At 53.8% G+C, this 22,398-nt stretch overlaps 2 protein-coding genes across 10 annotated transcripts in view; both read right to left on the bottom strand.

Moving 5' to 3' along the window:
* On the bottom strand, positions 1 to 17,636 carry KCNIP2 (potassium voltage-gated channel interacting protein 2). 3 transcript variants are annotated; one of them, XM_036829267.1, is made up of 10 exons: positions 17,276 to 17,636; positions 4,849 to 4,944; positions 3,899 to 3,952; positions 3,117 to 3,241; positions 2,643 to 2,712; positions 2,404 to 2,474; positions 2,175 to 2,282; positions 1,885 to 1,989; positions 1,688 to 1,750; positions 1 to 1,394 (listed from the first exon to the last, which is right to left on the bottom strand). In XM_036829267.1, the coding sequence occupies exons 1-10, from the start codon at positions 17,346 to 17,348 to the stop codon at positions 1,347 to 1,349; spliced, it is 813 nt and encodes a 270-aa protein (XP_036685162.1). In that variant the 5' UTR covers positions 17,349 to 17,636; the 3' UTR covers positions 1 to 1,346. The 3 variants fall into 3 exon arrangements, with proteins under 3 accessions (XP_036685162.1, XP_036685163.1, XP_036685164.1); XM_036829268.1 differs by lacking the exon at positions 3,899 to 3,952 and having other exon boundaries at positions 17,276 to 17,635; XM_036829269.1 differs by lacking the exons at positions 3,899 to 3,952; positions 4,849 to 4,944 and having other exon boundaries at positions 17,276 to 17,632.
* Positions 17,637 to 20,141: 2,505 nt separating this feature from the next.
* Positions 20,142 to 22,398, bottom strand: part of ARMH3 (armadillo like helical domain containing 3) — a 185,685-nt gene continuing 183,428 nt past the window's right edge. For 6 of the 7 annotated variants that reach the window (XM_036829262.1, XM_036829260.1, XM_036829259.1 and 3 more), the window contains one exon: positions 20,142 to 20,970. In XM_036829262.1, the coding sequence (XP_036685157.1) occupies positions 20,878 to 20,970 (93 nt within the window). In that variant the 3' untranslated portion in view covers positions 20,142 to 20,877. The remainder of the gene's footprint in view (positions 20,971 to 22,398) is intronic. The other variant, XM_036829261.1, reaches the window with a different exon arrangement.

Below are 22,398 nucleotides of genomic sequence, written 5' to 3'. Positions count from 1 at the left end.
CTGTGCATAGCCATTGTGTTTTATTGGATCTGGTGTACTTCTTATTTTACAAAAATTACAGAGGAACCAAAAATGCAAAGCAGTCAACAGTGTTCTGATAGGAAAGGGGGCTCCCTGGGGACCCTCCCCCTCAGATCACAGCTGACTGGGAGAGTGAGCTAAATGGGACAAGCAGATATATTAAGGGGTGGCGGCACGGCAGCGGCGCTGACAGTGAGGTGGGACCTGGGTCCTATGGTCCCTGCCTTCAAGGTATGCTCAGGGGCATCTCTGGGTAGATTGAATAGAGCAAGAGGAGACTCTGGGTGGGCAATGAGGAGGCTATATCGGGGGGCAGGAATAGAGCCTGGGTATATCACAGAGTCTAATAAATGCCCCCACACTGGGTTCAAATCTATGCCTGCTTCCTTCCTTCCTTTTTCTTCTAAGGCATCCACTGTGTGGTCCCTGACTTACTCTGTGCCTCCAAGTCTAGAGGAAATGGCAGATGAAAACTTAAGCTGTAGCCATCAGAGAGGGTAGGCTGAAACTTCGGCAGGTATCAGCCAAGACAGCTCCCACCTATCTTCCCCCTGCTGCCACCACCACTACACAAACAGGAAGGGAGGAGAGGAGGGAATTCCAGGGATGAGCCAAACACCAGGATCTCAGACTCTCCTGGGATACTTGGAAATTTTCTGGGGTATTTCCAAGGAAACAAGGTCTTCTGAAGAGCCTGGAAATTCATATTCTGACAGCTTGGAATGGCAGACCTGTAGAGCTCAAAGCTATAGCCTGGCATGCTCTCACTGATAATCCCCAGGCCCTTCTGTTCTCTACCCCAGCTACCTCCTAGGACCTAAGCACTGGCTCAGGCCCAAGATTACTCCCTCTACATTCCTGTCCACCTCCTACAGGGCTCTCAAAGGCCCTGGTCTGAAAGACCAGTCAGTGCCAAGGACAGAACAGCCTTTCTGATAACGGAGTCTTAGGGGAAATGGTTATGAGATCAGGGATGGGGGAAGCACCATAGCAGGAGACATTTTGTCTAGCGTTGTGGTTTCTCAAGTGGGGGTGGAAGGGGAAGGACCACTCAATTCCTATAGCAGGGGCACCCTCAGCACTGAGTTTCAGGCAGGAAGGGGGAGCTGTTGGGAGTTGGGAACACCCCACAGATACACTCTGCCCACTTCCTAGCCCCCTCAGCTCCAGCAATCTGGACCACTGAATCCCCAGGCTCTTGGACTCCTATAGCCCCCAGGGTAGAGCTAGGATGAGGACAGACCTGGGAAGAGAAGGGTGAGGTCCACCTGGACTAGGGCTAGAGCATGGTCCCCCCAGGACAACTGACCCCCTCTCCTGGGGAGCTAGATGACATTGTCAAAGAGCTGCATGGACCTCATGATGTTCTCGTCCTGTAGCCATGGTGGGAGAGAGGCAGATTGGAGAGAAAGAAAAAGAGCTTATCAGACACAGGGAGAAGAACACTGACTCAGAAATGGGGACGTTCAGAGACAGAGAGAGGCAGTGAGGAAGGAGACACCCAGAGAGGTGGGGAAGGGACAGGCCTCCCCAAGTTATGAAGGAAAAGATTCAGAGGCGGCAGTGAGTTAGGGAAATAGTACTCTGCCCAAAGGAGCCTTCTCCTACATCATTGAATCAGGCCCTGAGTCCAGACCAGGGAAATGTAGAGGGCAGGGCCCTGTACCTTTTGACAAGATTCAATGAATTCCTCAATAGTCACCACGCCATCTTTGTTCCTGTCCATCTTCTGCAAAAAGGTAGTCAGGTAGGGAAAACAGGAGGGATGACAGGAGAGAGGCAGGCAGAACTTGGGTAAGTTCCCTTCTGAGACCTCACCTCCTTCCCTTCACTCTAAAACCCAGCCTACCCAGTCCCAGGCACCTGGAAGAAGGTCTCCACGTGTTCCCTTGGGGCCTCCTCCCGGAGTGCAGGATACGTATACTTGCCCATCATGTCATAGATGGACTTCATGATATCAAGCATTTCCTGTTAGGCCGAGAGAGAAGAGGATCCCTCCTCAGAGCCTCCAGCCTCCAAACTAGAAGGCCTAGAGCCTAGGGCAGACCCCACCCCTTGCTGGTGATGTATATGTGGGTCATATATCCTTCCTATGGGCCCTTTACACCTGCCCACACACATACAACCCCTCCAGCTGTTCAGTTGCCTTGTACCTCCTTGGTGATGCAGCCATCCTTGTTGAGGTCATACAGGTTGAAGGCCCAGTTCAGCCTGTCATCTGTGGTTCCCCGAAGAATCACTGACAAACCAGCCACAAAGTCCTAGGAAGGAGGCAGGGGAAAATGGGTCTTCTGATACCTTTCACCCAACCCTCTCTCTGGGTTTGGCCTGGCCCTGAAGCCCCAGGAAACATGCTTCCCTGGCCCACAGTCTCCAGCTCACCTCAAAACTGACTGAGCCATCATGGTTGGTGTCAAAGGCATTGAAGAGAAAAGTGGCATATGTGCTGGAGTCTGCAGGATAAGTGTGGATGAGTAAGCTTGGCTTCCAGACAGGAGAGGACTTCCTACCTCCCTACCTCTATGGGGCTCCTCAAACCCCATTCACTTGGCATTTCCAGCCCTCTCCCCAAGTCAGCCTAGAGATGGACAGCTGCTTCCTCTCAGGACTTGTCCCCTCACCTCCTTGAGGAAAGAACTGGGAGTAAATCTGCTTGAAGTTCTCCTCATTGACAATTCCGCTGGGACATTCCTGGGGGGTAGCGTAGGGAAGGAAACCAGACTGAAGGAAGAGACAAAACCCCCTTCCACTCACCGCCCCCCCCCACGTTCCCACCCAACCCTCCCGGTCCAGAGACTCCCAAAGAGAGGGGAAATCTTCGTGTCTCCAGGGGGCTCACCATGTAGCTCTTCTCCTGGAGGAAAGACTTCTCCCAAGCGCACAAATAAAAAACACAGAACTGACAGACCAATCTACAGGCTCCGCCCCTTCTCAAACCAGCAGGAACTCCTATCTAGAAGTTCGGTCTGTGGTGGAAGGGAAGCTGTCCCTTCTCCTCCCCTCCCCTGTCACTCCTCAAAGCCTCCAGGCCAACCTTTCAGAAAAGTCCTGGATAGGCCCTGCCCCTCCCCAGTTTGGTTCAGCTTTGCACTCACGTTTTTGAAACCACGGTACAGGACCTGCAGCTCCTTGCGCGTGAACTTGGTTTGCTCCTGCAGCTGCTGCAGACCCTCGGGCCGGTGACACACGGTGGACAGTTCAGACTCATCCTCCACGCTGTCTGCGGGGTGGGGGCGGTTGGGGGGGGACAGCCGCGCCTCAGGCCTGTCCCCCACGACCCCTCTTCAAAATCACTGAACCATCCATCCCCCCATATCCGACGCCGGAGACCAGCCTGCCAGTTCCCCGGATCCAGAGCCAAGGACATCAAGGCAAGGAAAGAAGATGCTGGTCGGCTTCGAGGTATATCAGCGGGCCCAGCGCAAGGCCAGGCCTGGCCCCAGAGCCCGGGGTCTGAGTCAGCGCTGGCCCCTGGGCCCTTGATCCCTGGTTGGAGGGGAAGGCCCCAGCCCCGTCTTCGTCCCAAAAGGCCAGGAGTAGGAAAATTGGGTTGGAGAGGGGGCTTCTGAGGGTTCGAGCCCTGGGCCTCCGCTTACCAACTCAGATCCGCCCAGTCTCACCCTTGCCCCGCCCAGATCCCTCCCTCCAGCCAAGCCCCGCCTACCGCAGCCATGCCCGAGCCATGCCCCGCCCAGCTCCAGCCAAGCCCCCTCCACACCCCACTCCTGCCACACCCCTAGTGTGCCTTAGAGAAGGCCACCACCCCTGGCCCCGTATCAGCCCCGCCCCTGTTCCCAACATCCAGTCCCCAGGCAGGTGCCCCCACCCCAGGCTCCCGAAGTCCCCCGCCCCCGCCCCCACCAGGAGAGTAAGTCACCTGGGTCCAGCGGGCGGGGTCTGTGGGGGCGGAGGGAGGCTGGGGCGGCTAATGCTGAAGGGAGCGAACTGTCACCGAGAAAGCGGAGGACCCGGCCAGCTGCACACACCTCGCCCCTCACACTCACAGCAAATCTCACAGACCTGCGTGTTACAGTGCACACACCCCAGCCCCCCACGCGCACAGAGGCACACGTAACGAATGAGCACAGACACACACGAATCGGACCCCGCGCTCATCCCCCTGCCCTTTTTCCGAATCGACCCCCATTGTGGGACCCAGCAGAATCAAACACAACGACCTTCTCAAATAATGAGTACAAACCGGGCCTTTATAGCTTGCAAAGATGCAGTATGTATAATCCTGTGAGGTGGGCAAAGCCCAAATGAGGAAACTGAGGCCTACAGACAAAGCTTGGTCACTCAACTGGGGACCAGGCTGGTACTAGGAAACTCAAGTATCCTGGCATCTGGAGGAAGGCGGGCTCCATCATTACACTTGCATCCATCTAGTCAAGGCACTGGTGACCTACATCTCAAGGCCCAAAACATGTCCAGGGGCGGGGAGGGCGGCCAGACACTAACCCCAGCTGAGCCACGCACAGACCCTCACAGCCGCCTGGTCCCACCCCTGCCACACTGGCCACACTCACACAGGCTCAGAGTGGCCTCAGCCTGTCACACTGACCACGCCCAAACACCCAGATCCTGACCATTTCGCACACCCAGATGGCCCACACACTCAGGCCCCGCCTCCAAACTGACCACGCCCACACATTCCGCTCTGCGCTGCGTAGCTACGCCCCCTCACACTCCTGGTCAGCCAGTGCCCAGCCCACCTCCGCCACATTGGTCACGCCCACTCACACTCACGCTGGCCGGCTCCCCTCACACCGGTCACACCCCGACACATACGGGCCCCACCCCCGGAAGCACAGGAGAGGCACTTGCTTTCACTGACTGAGGGCAGGGCTTGGGGCCCGCAGCAAGGCAGCAGCTTGAGGAACCGCTGCTTCAGCGCTTTTTTAGTGGGCCCTGGAGGGTGGCCTGGGAAGAGAGAAGACCCCAGGAAGGTACATTAACCCCACTGTCCCTCTGTTCCCTGTACCCTCCCCACCATCACAAATCAACCCCGGCTGGGGGCGGGTGTTGGGGGAAAATGGGGGGTGGGTAATGGTGAGAGTAGCTGGGGCCGGTTAGGGGAGTCCAGTGGGTTTCACAGGCATGGAAAGTCCACCAAGGTGGCTCGGCATTTTGTATAAAGGGACACAGCTGGGAACAGCGAGGTGGCGGGGGCGGGGGGGTGGAGTAGCATTGGCCTCAGTCTTTGTTGACCCAGCGTCCTTGGCTCCAGTGCTACAGCTGGACCTCTGAGGGTGATGTCCAACCCGGGGGCTGCCTGCCTCTCTCACACACACACACAGTGACAGGTGTGTATACATAGTGTGATAAATCAGAGTGATGGATGCCACACAAGGACCGCTTGATACCTAGTACCTCATTCATACCCAGTGGCCTCCCAACACATGCACACACACACACACACAGACATACACACTTTGACCTAGTACTTCTTAATACAAACATATACAAATGTGACTGACCTGGGGAAAACATGACAGACATACATTAGGAACCATACAGGCCATCTTACACACAGCATGATCAAACCACACAAGAACACACGATGACCCTGGGACATCACATCACAGTGTGGTCACCATGACATATCAAGGTCACCACACACATGCCCATATCATATTGTGACCTAGGTGCCCATGGCACCCAGATACCTAAGACTGCACCTCACCCACAGAACCTGCATTTGCCCTGGGTACACCCCCACCTTTCTTTCCTATAACCCCTCATTCCAAGGCACCTAGAATCTTCCCGCCAGCAGAACAGAGTTCTCAGCGAACTCATCCGCCCTAAAAGTGTGTCCCTTCCCAGTCTTTTCCAGTATGGCTTACTCTTTGAAGGTGAAATGATAGCAAACTTTGAGGCAATGACAGACCTTGGAGATGAGTATTTTGTTGTAATGTGGGACTACCCGGAGCCCACTGATCACAATTCCCCTCACTTCCTCTTATTTACACATGTGTCCTATGGCTCTAATTGTATCCCAGGGAGACCCTCCAAGTTCCTGTTGTGTGTCTGTCTCCTGGCTGCACCCACCTCCAGACTCCAGGGCCAGAGCTCACTGGACCTGGCATACTGACTGAAGCTGGCCTCAGTCCATTCCTGGAGGGGCCCAATTTCCTTTAGTTGTAGATTGGCACCCCAGCTCCCTTGCAGGCCCTGCCTCCCAAGCCGGCTCCACCCTCAGGAAGATGCTGTGCTCCCAGGAGGGAACTGCTTGAAGTCAGCGCCTCCTCTCCCTCCCATTTGTCCTCTCTCCCCAGGAGCTATGGAGAGGTGGGAGGGAGGCAGTGAGCTGGGTGAGGGATCGATGGCGGCCTGGCCTCTGGCCCAGGGCTCCATTAGCCTGGACTTTGGTTTCCCGAAGCCGATTGTGCCTGGGGCCTCTGGTGGGGCCTCTGGACTGGGGGATGGCTCCCCCTGCCTCTCCCAACCTCCCCCTCTTCACACATCCCCCCATCTGGTCCCCTGCCTGCTCCAAGGACTCAGTCTCCTCTAGGCTCCTCAGAAGGTGGGAAGAGAAAGGGGGTGACTTCAGCAGACAGGATGCCTCCCCCCTTCCCACCAATAGTCTAAAGGGGATGGAAAGTTAGAGCCCAACTGACTTAATCTTTCCAGGACTGGATGAATCCCAGTTCATCTAGGACCAATCCCTGCGACCCACCTCACCCCACCCCAATAAATGCAGCAGAGGATGGAGGGTAGACTAGGAGTTTTCTGCTCTTACGGAACCCTAGAGCAGGCAATTCACGGACCTTCTTCCCTAGCTCCTTTCACATTTTTTCAGTTCTCCCAGGTGTCTACCCTGCAGTCCTCTTATCATGGTTCTTGCCTGTTTTCCTGTAGCCATGCTATTGAGCTGCACAGGTCTCGGCATGAAGAAGAGGGAGAGGCTAAAACTCCCTGGGGAGGCAGAACATGTTCCCCTCTCTACCTCCAGTATCACTCTCCCCACCTGACATTGGGGTTGGGTGGAGAATTGCCTTCCCACTCCCAATGTCCAGACTCTGGAACCCATTCTGCCCTTAGATCCTGAGAGGACCTGGGAGAGGCAAGGCGGCTTGGGAGGCAGGGTCCCTGATCTGATCCACCCCTCACTCTCCTACCAGATTTGTCTATGAATGTCTCATTCACAGTGATCCCACTCCTGTCCCTCCAGAACCCACCCCATCCCTAGCCTTGGGTATGGAGCTGGTATTTCATCAGGGAACTCTGGGAATAGCCACACACACAATCAGATGCCCAAAGAGGCTCAGCCACACACTCCGTGCCCCTCAGGCACAGTCACATCTGCCATCTCATAAAGCGACACACTCTGTCACTCAGACACATTAAATCACACCCCTGTCACATACACAGGCTCAAGTAGTCATACGTTTTGTCCTTTCTCACACACGTGAACACACAGCCACACCCCCCTGTATCTCTCACACACTGAGTCCACACACACCCTGTAACCCACGCCTGCAAGGATGGAGGTGTGGAGAGTCACACACATCTTCAGAGCCGTGTGGGTCCCTGGCCCCAAAAGGGACTCCCCAGAAGTCTGGTGTTATCTCAGGACCCCTGGAACCTCCTTCCTCTATTCCAGATACCCCTGCCTGTCTCCAGACTTTTCCTCATTCCCCCCAGTTTACCCTTATCCTCAATCCCAGTCCCCCCATGCTGTACCCCCTCATCACCTCCCTGGCTCCTGGCCCTCTCTCTTCACCTCCCTCAGACACCCAATCCCCCAGATTCCCTCCTCGCCTCCCCCAGATCCACTCCTTGAGTCCCCCTCTTTGCCTCTCCCAGATGTCCTGTTCCCCCAACTCCTCTCCTCCCCTCCCCCAGATGCCCCATCCCATCACTAACCTGCTTACCCCTGCAGCCCTCACCCCAGTCATAAAGTCAGAGTAATCTTCTCCCCAACCCTGCGGGCCACTGTCCTTCTAGCCAGCAGGCCAGACATGCCCAGACACCTGGGTTACCTTCCAAGGAGACAGGCTCAAAGAGGCCAAACTGCTCCAGGACCTTGACAAACAGGGCGAGGACCACAAGCACAGCGACCATCTCCAGCCCTTCCAGGTTCATGGTGGGCCTGGGGCATGGCCCCACAGGCTGAGGCTGGCCCTCCCTACTCACACTTCCTCCCCCTCAGGCTCCCCAGCCTGAGTAGGACTGCCCGCAGTCTCCCTCCCCCACTCTCTCCCCGGATCTCCTCCCTCTCCCCCTCCCCCTGCCTCCCCACAGGCCTCCCAGCCACAGCCTCCAAGCCACAGCCTCTTCCTCTTCACGGGGCCACTTCTGCCTATGGATTGGTATCTCCTCCGGAGCTTTTGGTGTGAAGGCTACGGGCCAGGCCAGACCAGAGAAGGGGGGCAGTGCCTTGCCTCTGCCCCTGAGACAGCTTCCCTCAGACACCCTGTGGCTACTCTGTGCCAAAGAGAGGGGGCAGAGGGAAGACCTGTGCTTAGAGAGAAGGCAGGGAAGGGCAGGGTGTGTGTGTGTGTGTGTGTGTGTGAAACTAGGAGCTGCACATGCATAAGTAATAGATGTGTGGGTCAGAATATGTTATGGGTGTCTGAGTGTTTTCTTGTGTGTATATTCCTGTATGTGTATGGAGAGTATGTGTACCTCCTCTTACGTGTGTCTGTGTGTGTGTTTACACATGATTGTGCACCTGTCCTAGGAGTGTGTGTGGTGTATATGGGTATGTAACCTGGGTGTCTGTGGGGTGTGTGTGTGAGAGTGTATTGGAGTATTTCTGAGTGTGTATGGGGTGTGAGGTATCTGTATTTTAGCAGGGTGTGGCATGTGGGTCTGAAGATTGGTAGTATGGATGTGTCATATAATTAGGAGTATGGGTCTATGGTGGTTGTGTAATTGTATCTGCATGAAAGTGTATGAGAATATAAGGGAGGAGAAGGTGGTGACCTCTCCAGTCAGGAGGACACCACCACCATCGACTGCGTTTGCCATGGAGACTGAGAGGCGGGAAGCACTCTCTTCCCACAGGCCACAGGGAAACTGAGGCCCAAGGGAGGGAGGATTAGGTCCAGTAGCCTGGGCAGGAAAACAGCCGCTTAGCCCTATCATGACCCTCTGGGGAGGGGACTTATTGCAGCTGCCTTTGGGACCCAGAGAATCAAGCTCCTTGGGAGAGGAGGGATGTGCTCTTCCTTTCCTCCTGGCAGGGGCCTCACCCAGGAGCTGCCAAAACCCTCCCTGTTCTTTGGGAATCTTTACTGAGCTGATGGAGAAACCCAGAGTAGGAGGGAAATCTGAACCTTCCAAGGGAGCCACACAGCCCCGGTGTATTCCTGGAGCCCCTCCCCCATCTTCCCATCTCCCTCAAGGTGGTGGTGATGGCGGCGGTGGTGTCTGTAGTGGGGTGGGGAGAGGCTTGCAGAACCAGGGAGCCAGAAGATAAGAGCCTCTGGGTTACTGCCACAGCTGGCTAGGGATTGAGCACTCAGTATGTGCTAGATAATGTGCTATGTGCTTACAGACATTATCACATTGAATTTTCACAATAAACCTATGAAAGAGGTACTGTTATCCCCACATTATGGGTGGGAAAACTAGACAAAAGGAGCTTAAGAAAATCTCCAAGATCAATAAGTGTCAGAGCTCAATTTTAACCCAGCCTGACTCAGCCTGTGCTCTAAACCACCACGCTACACTGGCTCCTTTCATAGACAGCTTGCCCAGTTTAGGAGGCCCAGTTTAGGGGGATTAACCCAAGGGACCCTTGCCACCTCGTCCAGCTCTGGGATGTGTTTCAGCCTCAATTGTGGGGTGGGGGTGGGGATGGGGATGGGGGCTAGTCCCTACTGCTTCATATGAGGTTCACGGATCTGCAGTTCTACATGGCCACCACTGGGGGGTCAGGCATCCATCTCACACCGTATCTTACCCCTTCCCTCTCCACCAACCCTTCCAACATCCTTGGGAAGGAGGGTATGCCTCCGGCAGACTTGGTCCTCTGCTTGTCCCCCCTCCCTCCCCCAGGAAGAAGTCAACTCAGGGACTGTTTTTGGCTTCTCACACCTTTGGAGGTTACAGGTTTACAGATGAAATGAGCAAGCATCTCCCTCTCATCGTCCAAAATCCATGCCTGGCATTTAATACCCTTCCCCAACCCTCATCAGCAGATCCCTATTTTTGAGCCAGTTTCGCCTCCTCACTGTCCCCCAAACACACCAAACTCAGTGCTATCTCTGTGGCTTTGCTCCTGCTATTCCCTCTGCCTGGAATGAACTCCCTTTTGCTCTCCTGTCCTACAGTTCTTACCTGTCCTTTAGAGATAGCTTAAATTCCCTTCCCTTCAGAGCCTCCAGCCCTCAGCAGGCTCCCAGCTACCTGAAATTCTATGGTAGCCCACTGGGCCCTCAAAACTCAGCACCTAAGTCTGTAATGTTATCAGTGGGAACAGTAAAAGGAGGCAGCATAGCATGGTAGGTAACAGTGTGGGCCATGGTGCCAGACTCCCTGGGTTCAAATCCCAGCTCTGCCCTTTGGAATTAACTGGGAAAGTTCTTAATCTCTGTGTGCCTCGGTTTCCTACCTCATATGGTTGCTAGGCCCTCCTAAATGAACTAATACACGGAAAGCTGTTAGAATAATTCCTAGCACAGAGTAATTGCTTATAATTGTTTACTGCCATTATTAATAATATTATACTCCCCCCTTACATATCTTAGCAATTTACAAAGCATTTCCACAAACATTGTTATTTCCATGTCTTCTCATGACAACCCCATGAGGTAGGCAGAGTGAATAGTATTGTGCCCATTTCACTGATGAGGTAAATGAGGCCCAGAAAGGTAAAGGAACTTGCTCAAGGTCACCTAGCTAAGAGGAGATGTTGCAAATTTGAACTCAGGTCTTTCTGGATCAGTCCTGTTTCCTCAATTAGATTCCAAGCTCCTAGAGGGCAAAGATGTTAAAAAATTGGACATATACAAATTGAATGCCAGGCTCTGAGCTGGTGCCTGTGGAACAAAGGTGAACCAAACAGGGTTCTAGCTCTCCTGGGCAGGGAGAGACAGCCCACTGACAGAACTATAAGGTATCTACTCATTCAAAAAATATTTGTTGTGTGCCTACTATGTGGTAGGAACTGTTCAAAGCAGGCCACGAAATGAGCTCTAGTCTTCTACCTGGGAGCCCAGGAAAAACCTGGAGAGGGTAGTTTTTGAGCTGGTTCTTAAAGGATGGCTAAAATGTCAACAGTCTGCCTTAACAAAGGGACCAACATTTATTGAGCATGTTTTTTGTCCTTGATACTTTACACATGTTATCTCATTTAGTCCTCATAATAGACCTGAGGGATAGGGTCTATTATTCCTGTGTTTACAGCTGAAATGGTCAGATTGAGTAGCAGTATACCCATTTTGCAGATGAAGGAACTGAAGCTCAGAGAAGTGATTGTCCCAAGATAACACAGATGATAAAGGATAGGTCGAGACTTGAACCAGAACCAGTGATCTGCCAGCTCCCTCAGGCTGTCTCTCCAACGTGTGTGGAGGTGTCAAGGAATCCTGAGTGACTGCAGCTTAGTTCGTATTGGGGGAGCTATGAGTGATAAGACCAGAAAGGGGCAGATTCCATGGAGCCTTGAATGCCAAGCCAGGCTATTTGATTGGAAAGAGGCAGCACAGCAGCATTTCCTTGCTCTCTGCTGCTGATTCACAGATGGACAGGTTGACAACGGTTTAGCCGGTTGTCCTGTCTGCGGACCCTCCTCTTCCTTCTCTCACCCTCACCCTCAACCTTCAGAGACCTTGACCCAGCCTCACAGGACTCAAGGTCCTAAATCAACGAGGCCTCTGGTGAGAGAATCTGATATAAGTGAAAGAGCAAGTTGTTTTTCAGGCTCTCTCTTCCCCCCACTCAGAGACCTCTCAAGTCTCTGGGCTCTGTGAGAAAGTTGCCCAGGTCTGTCCTCCCCAAGCATCCCTGTGCCACTTTGTTCTCCACCCAGAGGAGTGAAGTCTTAATGAAAACACTTCAAGCAGAGTGAGGGCTGAAGGGAAAACTATCTTGAAGCATTAGGTGAGCCCTCCCTTAGATCCCTCAAATCTCACCACGGAGATACACCTATCATTTAGTTATTTACCTCCCGAAGTTCAAACCCAGAGAAATACTGCCGAATGAAGGGGGCCCATAGTATGTAACTGTCCCACTTTCCCATCTGCCCTTGCTCCCCTAGTGAAGAACCCAACCAGTAAAGACCCTTCTGTCAGCCCTCCAGCCCCACTCCATCCCCAGCCAGGCCAGAAGACAGAGCAGCCCCCAGCTGCATCAGGTAATTAATGACCTCCCTAGGCCCTGGGGCTATTTCAGGGCCTAGAAGTCATGCCTGCTATGATTGAGAGCTGGCCCCGCCTGGCTCCAGCCATCTGTCACTTGAGACAGGCCTAAGCAGGGGGCTTGGAGGACACTTGCTTCCCAAGAGACATCCAAGCATGGCTTTGGCTCAGCCCCATCTCCTCTCCTTCTGGGAGCACATTGTAAGGAGAGGCCTGCTTATACTCCAGGGGCTCAAGGGGATACTGTGCAGAGAGCCAGAGAACTACAGATCCCAGAGTGCCACCAGGCTAGGATGTTTTGGTCTCCCCAGGTCAGGTGGGGAGGAGATGCTGGGTTCTGTGGGCCCTGCCCAGGCAGCTCTAAGGAAACCCAAGTGGAGGTGTGCATAATCTCAGCATTGCCATGATATAATACCCACAATCCATGTCATAAATTCCACAAATCCCACACCAAGGTACAACCTTATGAAGTCTATACAGCTAACTTAAGTGTGACTCAGGAACCCCCAACCCAACTCTAAAGCATAGAACTCCAGGTACATGCAGTCTTAGTGTCACAGAATTCCAGGGATACGTAACCCTAGGGGTGCACAGCCCCAGTGATCACAACCCCATTGAGGCACAAACCCCCTTAATACAGACTCCCAGAGATAGACAAAACGGTGACATACAATCCTTATGCCACACAAGTCTATCCATCCATCATGCATAAACTCACTAGCTGAGTTCATGTTGGTCCAGTCCCACCTCAGGATTTTTTCCTTCTGCACACTGCCCCTACTCATCTTAAGATCCCATTAAACTAAGCAATTCAGTAAAGAGCTTTGCCTTTTCCCTGCTCTGCTGCAAGCTTCCTCCCTTCATCCCTGTGAGGGGCCTTGCCTCTTACATCCACCTGCTTGAGGCCCCCACCTCTGCTCTCAGTAAGGAGCCCTGCCCCCTCTTCCACCATTGTGAGGGACCATGATGCCCCTTCTCCTTTCCTCTTTGAAGACCCCTATGTCCTCCACCTTCTCTTTACGGGACCCTATCCCAAGTTCCACTTCTGTTGGAGTCTTGCCCTTTAAACTCTTTTCTTTGAAGGATCCTGCCCCTTCCACCTCTGTGAGGGGCCCTTTCTCTCCCCACCTCTGTAAGGCTCCTATCCCACTTCGCTTACTTTTTGAGGGGTCCAGCCCTTTCCTCCCTTCCTCATACCTGGCGACAGCGACCCAGTCACCAGCTGGTAGAGGGATCGCGCTGCCTGCCCCAACGGGCTCCGGCACCTGCTGGGGCATCTGTTCATGGTCCTGCGGTGAGCACAGAGGTCAAGCTCCGCCCCCAAAGCCCGGGGCGTTCTGATCTCCGCCCCCAACGGAGTGGGCCCTGCGTGGGCGGCGCGGGAGGGCCGGACCCATAGGACCAGGATCTCAGGCAATAGAGCCTCGTTCCGCTTCCCGTCTTCTCCCGGCCACACGAAGGGAACTCACCCTGGCCCCTGCGCCTGAAGCACCCGTTCCCCAAATTCCCAAACTCGGGCGGGGCGGGGCGGGGCCGGGGGGGAGGGGCGGCACGGACTCTCCCTCACAGCCTTCTCTGGGAATATTTTCTGAATTTCCGGTGGGGAAGGGGGCACCCACGGTTTTTGAAAAAGGAGCTGGAGAGGGAATGAACATTATCTTTCATTGCCCCGCTGCATCCCCTCATTCTCTGCCAGTCACACCCCTCCTCTTCCCATTTTGACACAGAGATGCGAAGGGGTTAGAGGACCCAGTTGTCATGGCAACTCCCCACACTTCCATACTTCCTGGACCAATGGGCGCGAGAGTAGGAGGGAAGAGGAGGAACTGACCAGTGTATTGGAGTGACAAAGGGGCGGCAGGGACGTGCCCCTACTGGTCTCTGTCTTCTGGCTCTGAATATCTTTTTCTTGTAACTGTTTTGTGTCCCTGTGTCCCGGTCCGGCGGGTTCACACTCTCCCCTCATATGCCGATTGTCAGCCAGATGCATCGAGGAGAAGCCCCCCTACCCACAGTCCTGGCCCTGGACTCATCCCTATCTGGTTATACCCAAAGTAAACCCTTCCAGGACCCACTAACGCCTTTAAAACTTCTGACAGAGCCTATGGGGATCCCACTCCTCCGACTGGGATCCCGTATTTTTGGCTGAAAAGCCTACATTTACGAGACGAGAGTCACCCTGAACTCCATGGAACCTTGCCACTTGATTTGGCAACATCCTCATCTGGCATCAGCTCCGCAAGCATGGCTCCTCTAAAACCACACGGGGGCGCGCCAGTCCGGGAACGATATTTATGGCCGGCGGGACGCAACTCCGGAGATCCCAGGCCGGGACCCGAGCTCAGGCCTTGGCCAGCCAGGTCCCAACTCTCTCCTCATCTTCTCCAGTCCTTTTCTTGCTTCCGGCTTGGACAGGACCGCAGCGAATCGCTGCCTTTTCCCACCTCGCCGCACTGCCAATAGGTCATGCCGGGCCCGGAGGTGCTAGATGCGGGACGGGGCGGGGTGAGGCTCAGATTGTTTTCTCCTAAAAGTCTCCCCCAGATTTGTTTTGAGCCTGGGGTGGGAGTGGGTAAGGAAAGAGGCTCGGGCAACCCAGGATGACCTGAGGTATGACTTTAGCGCCCCCTTCCTGTCAGCCTGATAGGCCGGGATGACTGAAGCCAAAGAATATCCACCAGGTCCGATTCCAGGAATCCCGCCTGCACAAGGAAGGAACATTGGGAATTTGGCTGGCCCTGCTGCACTTCCGCCTTGCAAGCGCTTCAGCACCGCGGACAACGACTCCCCATCCGGCTTCAGCTCAGGCGTCTCCGAGCACCCACCGCCTTAACACCCACCGCCTTAACACAGGCTTCCCAACCCCATTTATCTCCCGCTGTAAGATAAGCCCTCCTTCGAAAGGAGAGCTCCTGGTAGTCTTATTTCTACTTCCCAAGTTGCGTGTGGAGCTATCTACAGCGAGGATGCGCATGACGTGGAACACGATTCTTGATGCTTGTCAACATTTGAACTTTCTATTTCCCTTGGGGGGCAAGCAGGTGGGAAGTAGTATTTCCCATTTTACAGATGAAAAAAATGAGGCCCAGAGAGCAAAAGTCATACAGAGCTGGTATTCACACTTCTATTCCTGCACCTTCCCGTACAAGGGCTTCCCCACTTCCACCCAGTCTCTGATTCAAATAGCCAAGTGGGGAGCAGATGATTCCACTAAAGGGGAGAATCAGTTAAAGCAGGAAGCAAACACTGATTAATGTGGTGCTAATGAGGGCGCTGGGGCCCTTACTACTCTCAAGGATCCTGAGTTGGTGAGAACACAGTTTAAAGCAGAGCTAGTCACCTGGACCTTTGGAATCCATCCAGGCCTGAGGCACATCTAGGGCACATCTGGGGCCTGCCTGAGAGGAAGGGCTCCCCCTTCTGGGAGTCTGGGCATAGTGACGAGAACCTCCCCAGGGTGTGTTAGTCAGGGAGACACTTTTTCAAGGCGCTACAACCTAGTCCTCTCCTCTTCCCCAAGTCTTGACCTCACTCTCCTCAAGACAGACAAGGATCATGGCCTCCCTTCACCTCCCCAGCTTGTTTCACACACAGGGGAGACAGTCTCCCTACTCCCATTCCCTGTTGGAGTTCTTGGGCAGGCTGCACACTGAGAGACAGAAACACACGTATATGGAAATGTACACAAGGTGACACAGTCACCCACACAAACACGTGGATCTGCCTACCAAACCCAGGAATATGCACAGGCACAGATGTACTGGTCTCACATACCTCCCCAGTGTGGGAGAGAGAGGATGCCTGAGCAGCAAAGTGGTTTGGGGGGATACTTAGAAGGGGAGGCCACATGGTACCTCCCAGGCCTAGAGCTTCTATCACTGGGTCTGGAGGGGAGGCTAGAGGGTTTGTTTTCCTCTGGGTTTGGGTGAAGTTCTAGGAGGGTTGTTGGGGGTTGAAGGAGCTTCAGTTGTAAGAATGATCTCTAAATACTTTGTGGGGGGGATGCTGATCCAGCATTAACCAAAGCCTCCCCACAGGAGCCGGTGACGCTCCTGGAAGCCAGGCTGGGTAGATGGACACCAGAGTCCTTCCTTGGGCCGACCCGGGCTATTTGTGGAAAACGTGGGGAAGCAGTGGTGTGCACTAAAGACCCCCTTCTGCCCCAGGAAGCCAGAGAAGCAGCAAGGGTAAGACATGCCATAGACACTCACAGAGCCCCACTGCAGACATCACCACATGAAAGTACACAATCAGTATCAAACACCAATATAACCCGCACAGTCTCACAATTAAAACACAACACAACCCACTTTAACACATGCTTGTCCCAGGAGGTTCACAGTCATAAAGTCTTACAAAGAGACATACCACCTTAAAGTGAAGACCTGACGCATACTGGTAGTCACATGCCACTTCATACAGAAAATCACACACTCAAAGCACAGAGTTGCACACAGAACAGAGATACTTGGTTAAAACAACTTCATTAGTACAATCAGGGTCCAACACAACCTCACTGAAACATCTGACAAGACATACAATTGCACAATCACACACAATCACACTCACCCTGGCTGTCACCAAGCCCAGGGCACATGGCAACCAGCTGTGGGAGGCGCACACACATACATACACACAGACACAAAGAATGACAGGCGCTCTCGCACGTAACACCTCCCACTATAGACACCCTCCTAGCCTTGTGTCATGCATGCCCACACCTGCTGCCTCTCCCCACCTGCCCACGTGCTCTGCCCCCAACCCCTCCACCCCCCCCCCACCGCGGGACCCAAGACTTTGAATCTCAGTGTCCTGCCGCCCAGAACAGCCGGGAGGGTACCTGGGAATGGGTCAGAGTGTGGGTAAAGGCCTGGCAGGGGTTAGAGGGGCTTAAGGGTCTGGAATCTACCCTCCTTCCCCCGACCCCCAAGCCACTGACTCACCCGTGAGCTGGTCATAGGATCCGTCCAGGTCTCGGGAATCGGACAAACTCTCCTTACGGCCCTGGCCCCGCATGGCCCCCGGCGCCCCCCTCCCGTCCCCACCTGGGCCGTGGGAGGGGGCGCCGGGTGGCTGGGATAGAGAACTCACACGGCGCCCCCTGGCGGCGTAGTGCGCTGCCGGGGGCTGGGGGCTGGAGAGTCCGCGCTTGGGCTAAGAGCCTGGGGACCGCCGCGGTCTAGGGCCCACCTGGGGATCCTGGGGCAGAAGCGGGAGGCTTGGGCAGTAGGTGAGCGCAGAGCCGGAGGCAGAGTGGAGCGGAGAAGAGCCCGGAGCTGGAGCCGAGCCGCCTCTCCTCCCGCCCCCTCCCCGCGGCTGTCACCGCCACCTCCCCCCTTTGGCGCTGCCGGGATTGGCTCCCCCTACCCCCGCCCCCTCCTCTTTGCAGTTCGGGGGAGGCACCCGGTGAAAGGGTGAGCTGAGAAGTGCGGGGAGGGAGACGAGCTCTCTGGCAACACTACCCCCTAGACCTGAAGCCCCGGGTATTGCGGGTGGAGGAGGGAACAGGGCCAGAAAGGCTCCACTATGAGGAATCCCCGCCCCCGATTCTCAGCACTCCTTCCCCTACCCTCAGCACTGGCCCGGGTATGTATGAGTCCCTTGTTAGTCTCCCTGTCAGCCCCTATTTTCTCTGTTGTTCTCCACCCATGTATGAGTCTCTTTGGCCCCCACCAGTGCCCACCCTGCTTGAAGGGGGTTAGGGATGCAAAGGTCAACTCAGCAGGTTTATCTCAGGCCAGTGGACTACAATTTTCTCTTCTCTTGGAAGGACCCCTACCCTCACCCACTCCAGGACCCTGTCTCTGGGCCCTATTCACTCTCAAGGTGCCTTCTTCCCTGATCTAATGACCCCCGCTGGCCAACTGGGAAGAAAAAGAAAAGAAAGAGTGAACCAGGTCAGTTTCTCAAGACTTTCTTGTTCTTCTGTTCCTTTTTTTCTTTCAACTTTCCTGCCCTGCTCTCTTCTGTCATCTGCCCTGTCCTAGATTCCTTCTGTTTTCCAGAAGATTTGGGAAATGATTGAGGGGTTTGGGGATGCAGGCAAGAGTGGGGGAGAAATGCCCTTGTTATGAGGCCCCCTTCCCTTAGACTAGCTCTTTTTTTCTGAAGCTAGCGGCTAGCACAAAGCTCAGCTACCTCCAGCTCCAGGAATGGCTACTGAACGACTGAGCCTACTAGTTTGACCTCCCCCACGATCCTTCGTGGGCTCCTAGCCCATGAGCCCCCCAACCACCATGAGGATTAGGGGTGGGGGCAATGTCTGATGTGTTCTGATGGTATGGTGGCAGTGTCCCAGGTAATCCTACCTGCCCAATGGCTCCTCTGGAGGAGTGACCTGCTGAGACGGAAAGCTTCAGCTAAAGTGACCCCAGCATATTTAACCTCTTCAGCTGGATTAATTTACAAGCACTTGATTCAATTAACCCAGCAGGAATTGTGGTGAGAGTTCAGACATGAGAAGGGGACAAGCAGCCGAAGGAAGGATTATCTTTGGGAGCAATGCCCTACTCCTGGCTTCTCCCTGACTCTGGAGGGTCCTCCACAGACCTGGTATAGACATTGGGGCATGGACAGAGCATAGACGGCTCTTTTTGGGGTTAAATTCTAAGAAGGGATGGGACTCCTATTTGGAGTTCTTAGAATAGGTGTATGTAAATGGGCCAAGAGATGGGCTTTTAAAATGGAGGGCAAGGAGTGCTTTGCTTATTGCCTCATGCCCTGGACCTGCCCTTATTCACTTCATATGAAAGGCTGGCAGGAATCTAGAACCAGCCCATATAGGCTGGCTGGCCTCCTTAACACCAAATTCTGAGGTAAAGGGATTTTCTTCTTCCTTCCTTCCACCCAAAAGGCAAGGGAGGCTACAACTTCTGAACTGAACTGGCTTCCACTAGGACCAGGAGACTGAGAAACAGAGAGTATAAGGGGTTCCCTAACCAGATGAGACCAGCACCTGGGAGATTACCTTAACTCTGTCATTGAGAAAGGAGTTCTGGGTAACAGAGATTAAGGGGAAATAGAAAACACACTAAAAAGACTGTCCCATACAAATCAATTTTTAATAACTTCAACTTGCCACCAGCTTCCAGCTCCTGCTCCTCTGGGGTTTATCACTGTCGAAAACACTAAATGCCCCAGGCTGGACTATCCATCTAGTGATCAGAGATGACCCTGCCCTTGATACCTTAAGAATCTACAACTATACATGGCAGCACGATGGTGGATTCTCTGGAACTTGCTCAATGTTGGAGTCGGAACTCTGACTCCCAGGGAGGGCGAGTACCCCAAAAAGATTTGAAGCCAAGTGGAATAGCAGCCGGGGAGGTCCCAGACCTGCTCTCACGGCTGGATTCTGGTACTTACTCCCAGATTCTTCCTGTGCTGCTTGCCCCCTACCATCCTGAGGGCTTCAGAAAGTGCTTTAGAAAGGGAGGATCTCAGAGCAGCAGCTACTTCAAAGGCAGCTGTGGGGCAGGAAAGCCTACAGCAGTAGTCCCAAGGAGGCTGTCCAGAGAAGGAACCATAGGCCAACTTCCCAAAGGTCGGCCTCTCCATGATGCTCACCTGGCCTGTTTCAGAGCCTGGCCCCAGCAAGTTCTCTCTCTGCCAGGCACCAGACCACAGCAGCAACAGATTCCTCCCCAGAGGAAATTCTCACGCAGGCTGGATGTAAACAACAGCCGGGTGAGGGGGTGGAACACGTGGAGGGGAGCTCAGCAGGCGCAAGAAAGGCTCCCAGAGGAGGGGGTAGCTAAGGAGGTGGGGAAGCTGCTGGAAAGGGAACCAGCAAAGTAGGCACCTGAGGGCTCCAGAAAACCTGTCCATGTTTATTTCACACACACACCCTAAAGACAATTTAAACCAGATTGAAAATGAAAAGCTAAGGTGGTGACCCTATAGTGCTGACGAGTCAATGGGCTGGAAGGCAGGGGAACGCAAACAGGTACTCCTGGTGCCAAGAATCAAATCCACAAAGTGGTGGTCAGACAGCAGAGGAGTCAGCTCTGGATTCAGAAAATAGAAAAAACGTATCCCATTCCTACCTCACCCTAAGCCTGAGCTAAGGGCCAAGTGCTGGTGGGGGCAGGGGACACAGATTTCCGGGCACAAAGGAAGCAGAACTGGCTCCCCCTACATCTGAGAGTCTGTTTTCAGAAGCCTAGGAGAACCACTGACCCCCCCAGGTGTTGGCATCACCCTAAGGCTTACCCAGCAGCTCCTGAAAATTAGTCAGTAGCCACAACTTGTAATCTCAATTGGAAATATGAGGGGTTGTCCAGAGAGCCCACCCTGGAAGTCCCCACATTTCTGAAGGTGTCTCCCTGTGCCCACCCATCCTCTCCCCAAATAAGATTATCCTTGGCTTGCCCATCCTGGCCCCTGCTGTCCAAGCTCCACTGAAGTGCGGCCTTCACCGAGAGACCTCGGTATCTGTGTTTTTCTCCAGCTTTGGGAACAGGCCCTCTCCCCTCACCCCCGCCTCCAGCCCAGGAAGCCTCATGGGTAAGGGCAGTCAGTGGCTGCCCAGGTATGCATGGCAGCCTCAGGAGATAGTGGAGAATTCCTTGAGCAGGACTTCCTGGCTGAGTGTGTGGAAGGCCAGGTTCCTCCGGACGTTGGTGCTAATGGATCGAACCTGGGAAAAGGTGAGGGAAGGTGGGGGGCACAGGCAGAGAGAAAACAGGAGAGAGTCCGTTACAAACAGCAGAGGGCAGTGCCTGAAGCACAAGGCCAAGATGAAGTGCTAGAAGTTTCTCTCTTAGGAAATGAACCCTTAACATCTATCATCCCTGCAGGTAAATGAGCAAACAATTCCGTGATAGTCGGAAGAAAAGAGAGGTTGAGAGACAGGAATCCTAGTGGATGTGAGAAGAGCGTCTGAGCACCTGATGAGGTAGAAACAAGCACAGACAGGGAAGGAGGGCTGAGGTCAGGCCTTTGTCCTTGCCTCGGCCAGGCAGAAGGGGGACTGATCTGGTCAGTGGTCTAATGGAGGAGGAGAAACTGAGGCCAGAGGACTCATGCTCTGGAGCTACCTCTCTTTGGATGTGTTTCGAGTCTCCTCAATCTCCTTCTGTATTTATTTACTTTTCTGGGCTGGAAAGAACGTTTAGAGATGCAGCCCTTGTCTGTCATTGGATGGCAGGAGTATGATCCAAGGAGGCCAATAGCCAGGATCAGGTCATACAGCCAGTGAGTCCCAGTTGTCAAAGTAGGACCCAGGTTTCTCAGCTCCTAGTCCAGCACTCTCCATACCACAAAGATGCCTCCCCACTTGAGAGGAGAGTCCAGCTGTATCCTTGCTATGTCCCCACTGCTCATGCTTTCTACCCACAGACCAAGAACCCTGCAGGAAGTCCTGACTGTGTCAGCAGGAGAAAAGACCTGTGGGAAAGGGGCCAGAAGGCCAAACTCCCTGCTCTGAGTGGGTTCTAAGAGGAATCCAGCAGACTCTGGAAGGAAATTCATTCATGGGAAATAGAAGTGAACATCGAATGAGAGACAAAGCAGGGGAGGAAGGAGAAAAAGAATGTGTATCTGTCTTAGGCCCCAAAGCCCAGGGAGCTTTTTTTCAATTTCTGCTTTGCTATGGGAAACTTAATGAAGTCATCAGGCAGGAAGCAGAGGAAAGGGCAGCATAGCAAACAACAGGCAGCTCAAGCTCATTAGCTCCAAACCTAACCAGACCCTCTTTGCTTCCCTGTGCCAGAGGTATAGATATGAGGAGAAATGAGTAAGGCACAGGCTAGTGCCCAAAAGCCTCAAGAGAGCTGCTTGAACTCTCTCCTCCACAATCCTCTTCATCTCCCAATAACTTGCTGACCACCCCATAAAAATACTGTACTCTGCTATCTTATTACACTAGTGGCTTCCCTGTTCCCAACTAACTCAGTCCAGAGTATATCTGCCTCACCTTGGGGAAGCCCAATAATCCCAGGAATGCCATGTCAGGGTCAGAGTTGGGCTGGGTTTAGCACAAGACAGGTGATCTAAAATCTAGCACCTTCATCATGGACTGGGCATGGGTAGTAAAAGCTGGGATGATGCAAGTTCTGCCCCAGCA

The sequence above is a fragment of the Balaenoptera musculus genome, chromosome 16, assembly GCF_009873245.2.
Source record: "Balaenoptera musculus isolate JJ_BM4_2016_0621 chromosome 16, mBalMus1.pri.v3, whole genome shotgun sequence".
Classification (NCBI taxonomy): domain Eukaryota; kingdom Metazoa; phylum Chordata; class Mammalia; order Artiodactyla; family Balaenopteridae; genus Balaenoptera; species Balaenoptera musculus.
The sequence above is the reverse complement of the archived record's forward strand: the minus strand, read 5'-3'. Positions and strand labels throughout refer to the sequence as shown.

Bases quoted from the DNA above. Each gene is read 5' to 3' on its own strand.
- KCNIP2 (XM_036829267.1), bottom strand. From the start codon at position 17,348: ATGCGGGGCCAGGGCCGTAAGGAGAGTTTGTCCGATTCCCGAGACCTG. The intron at 4,945-17,275 runs GTGAGTCAGTGG...CTCTCTTCCCAG, and splicing joins ATCCTATGACCAGCTCACGG to GCCACCCTCCAGGGCCCACT. The intron at 1,990-2,174 runs GTACAAGGCAAC...TCGGCCTAACAG, and splicing joins ATGGCTGCATCACCAAGGAG to GAAATGCTTGATATCATGAA.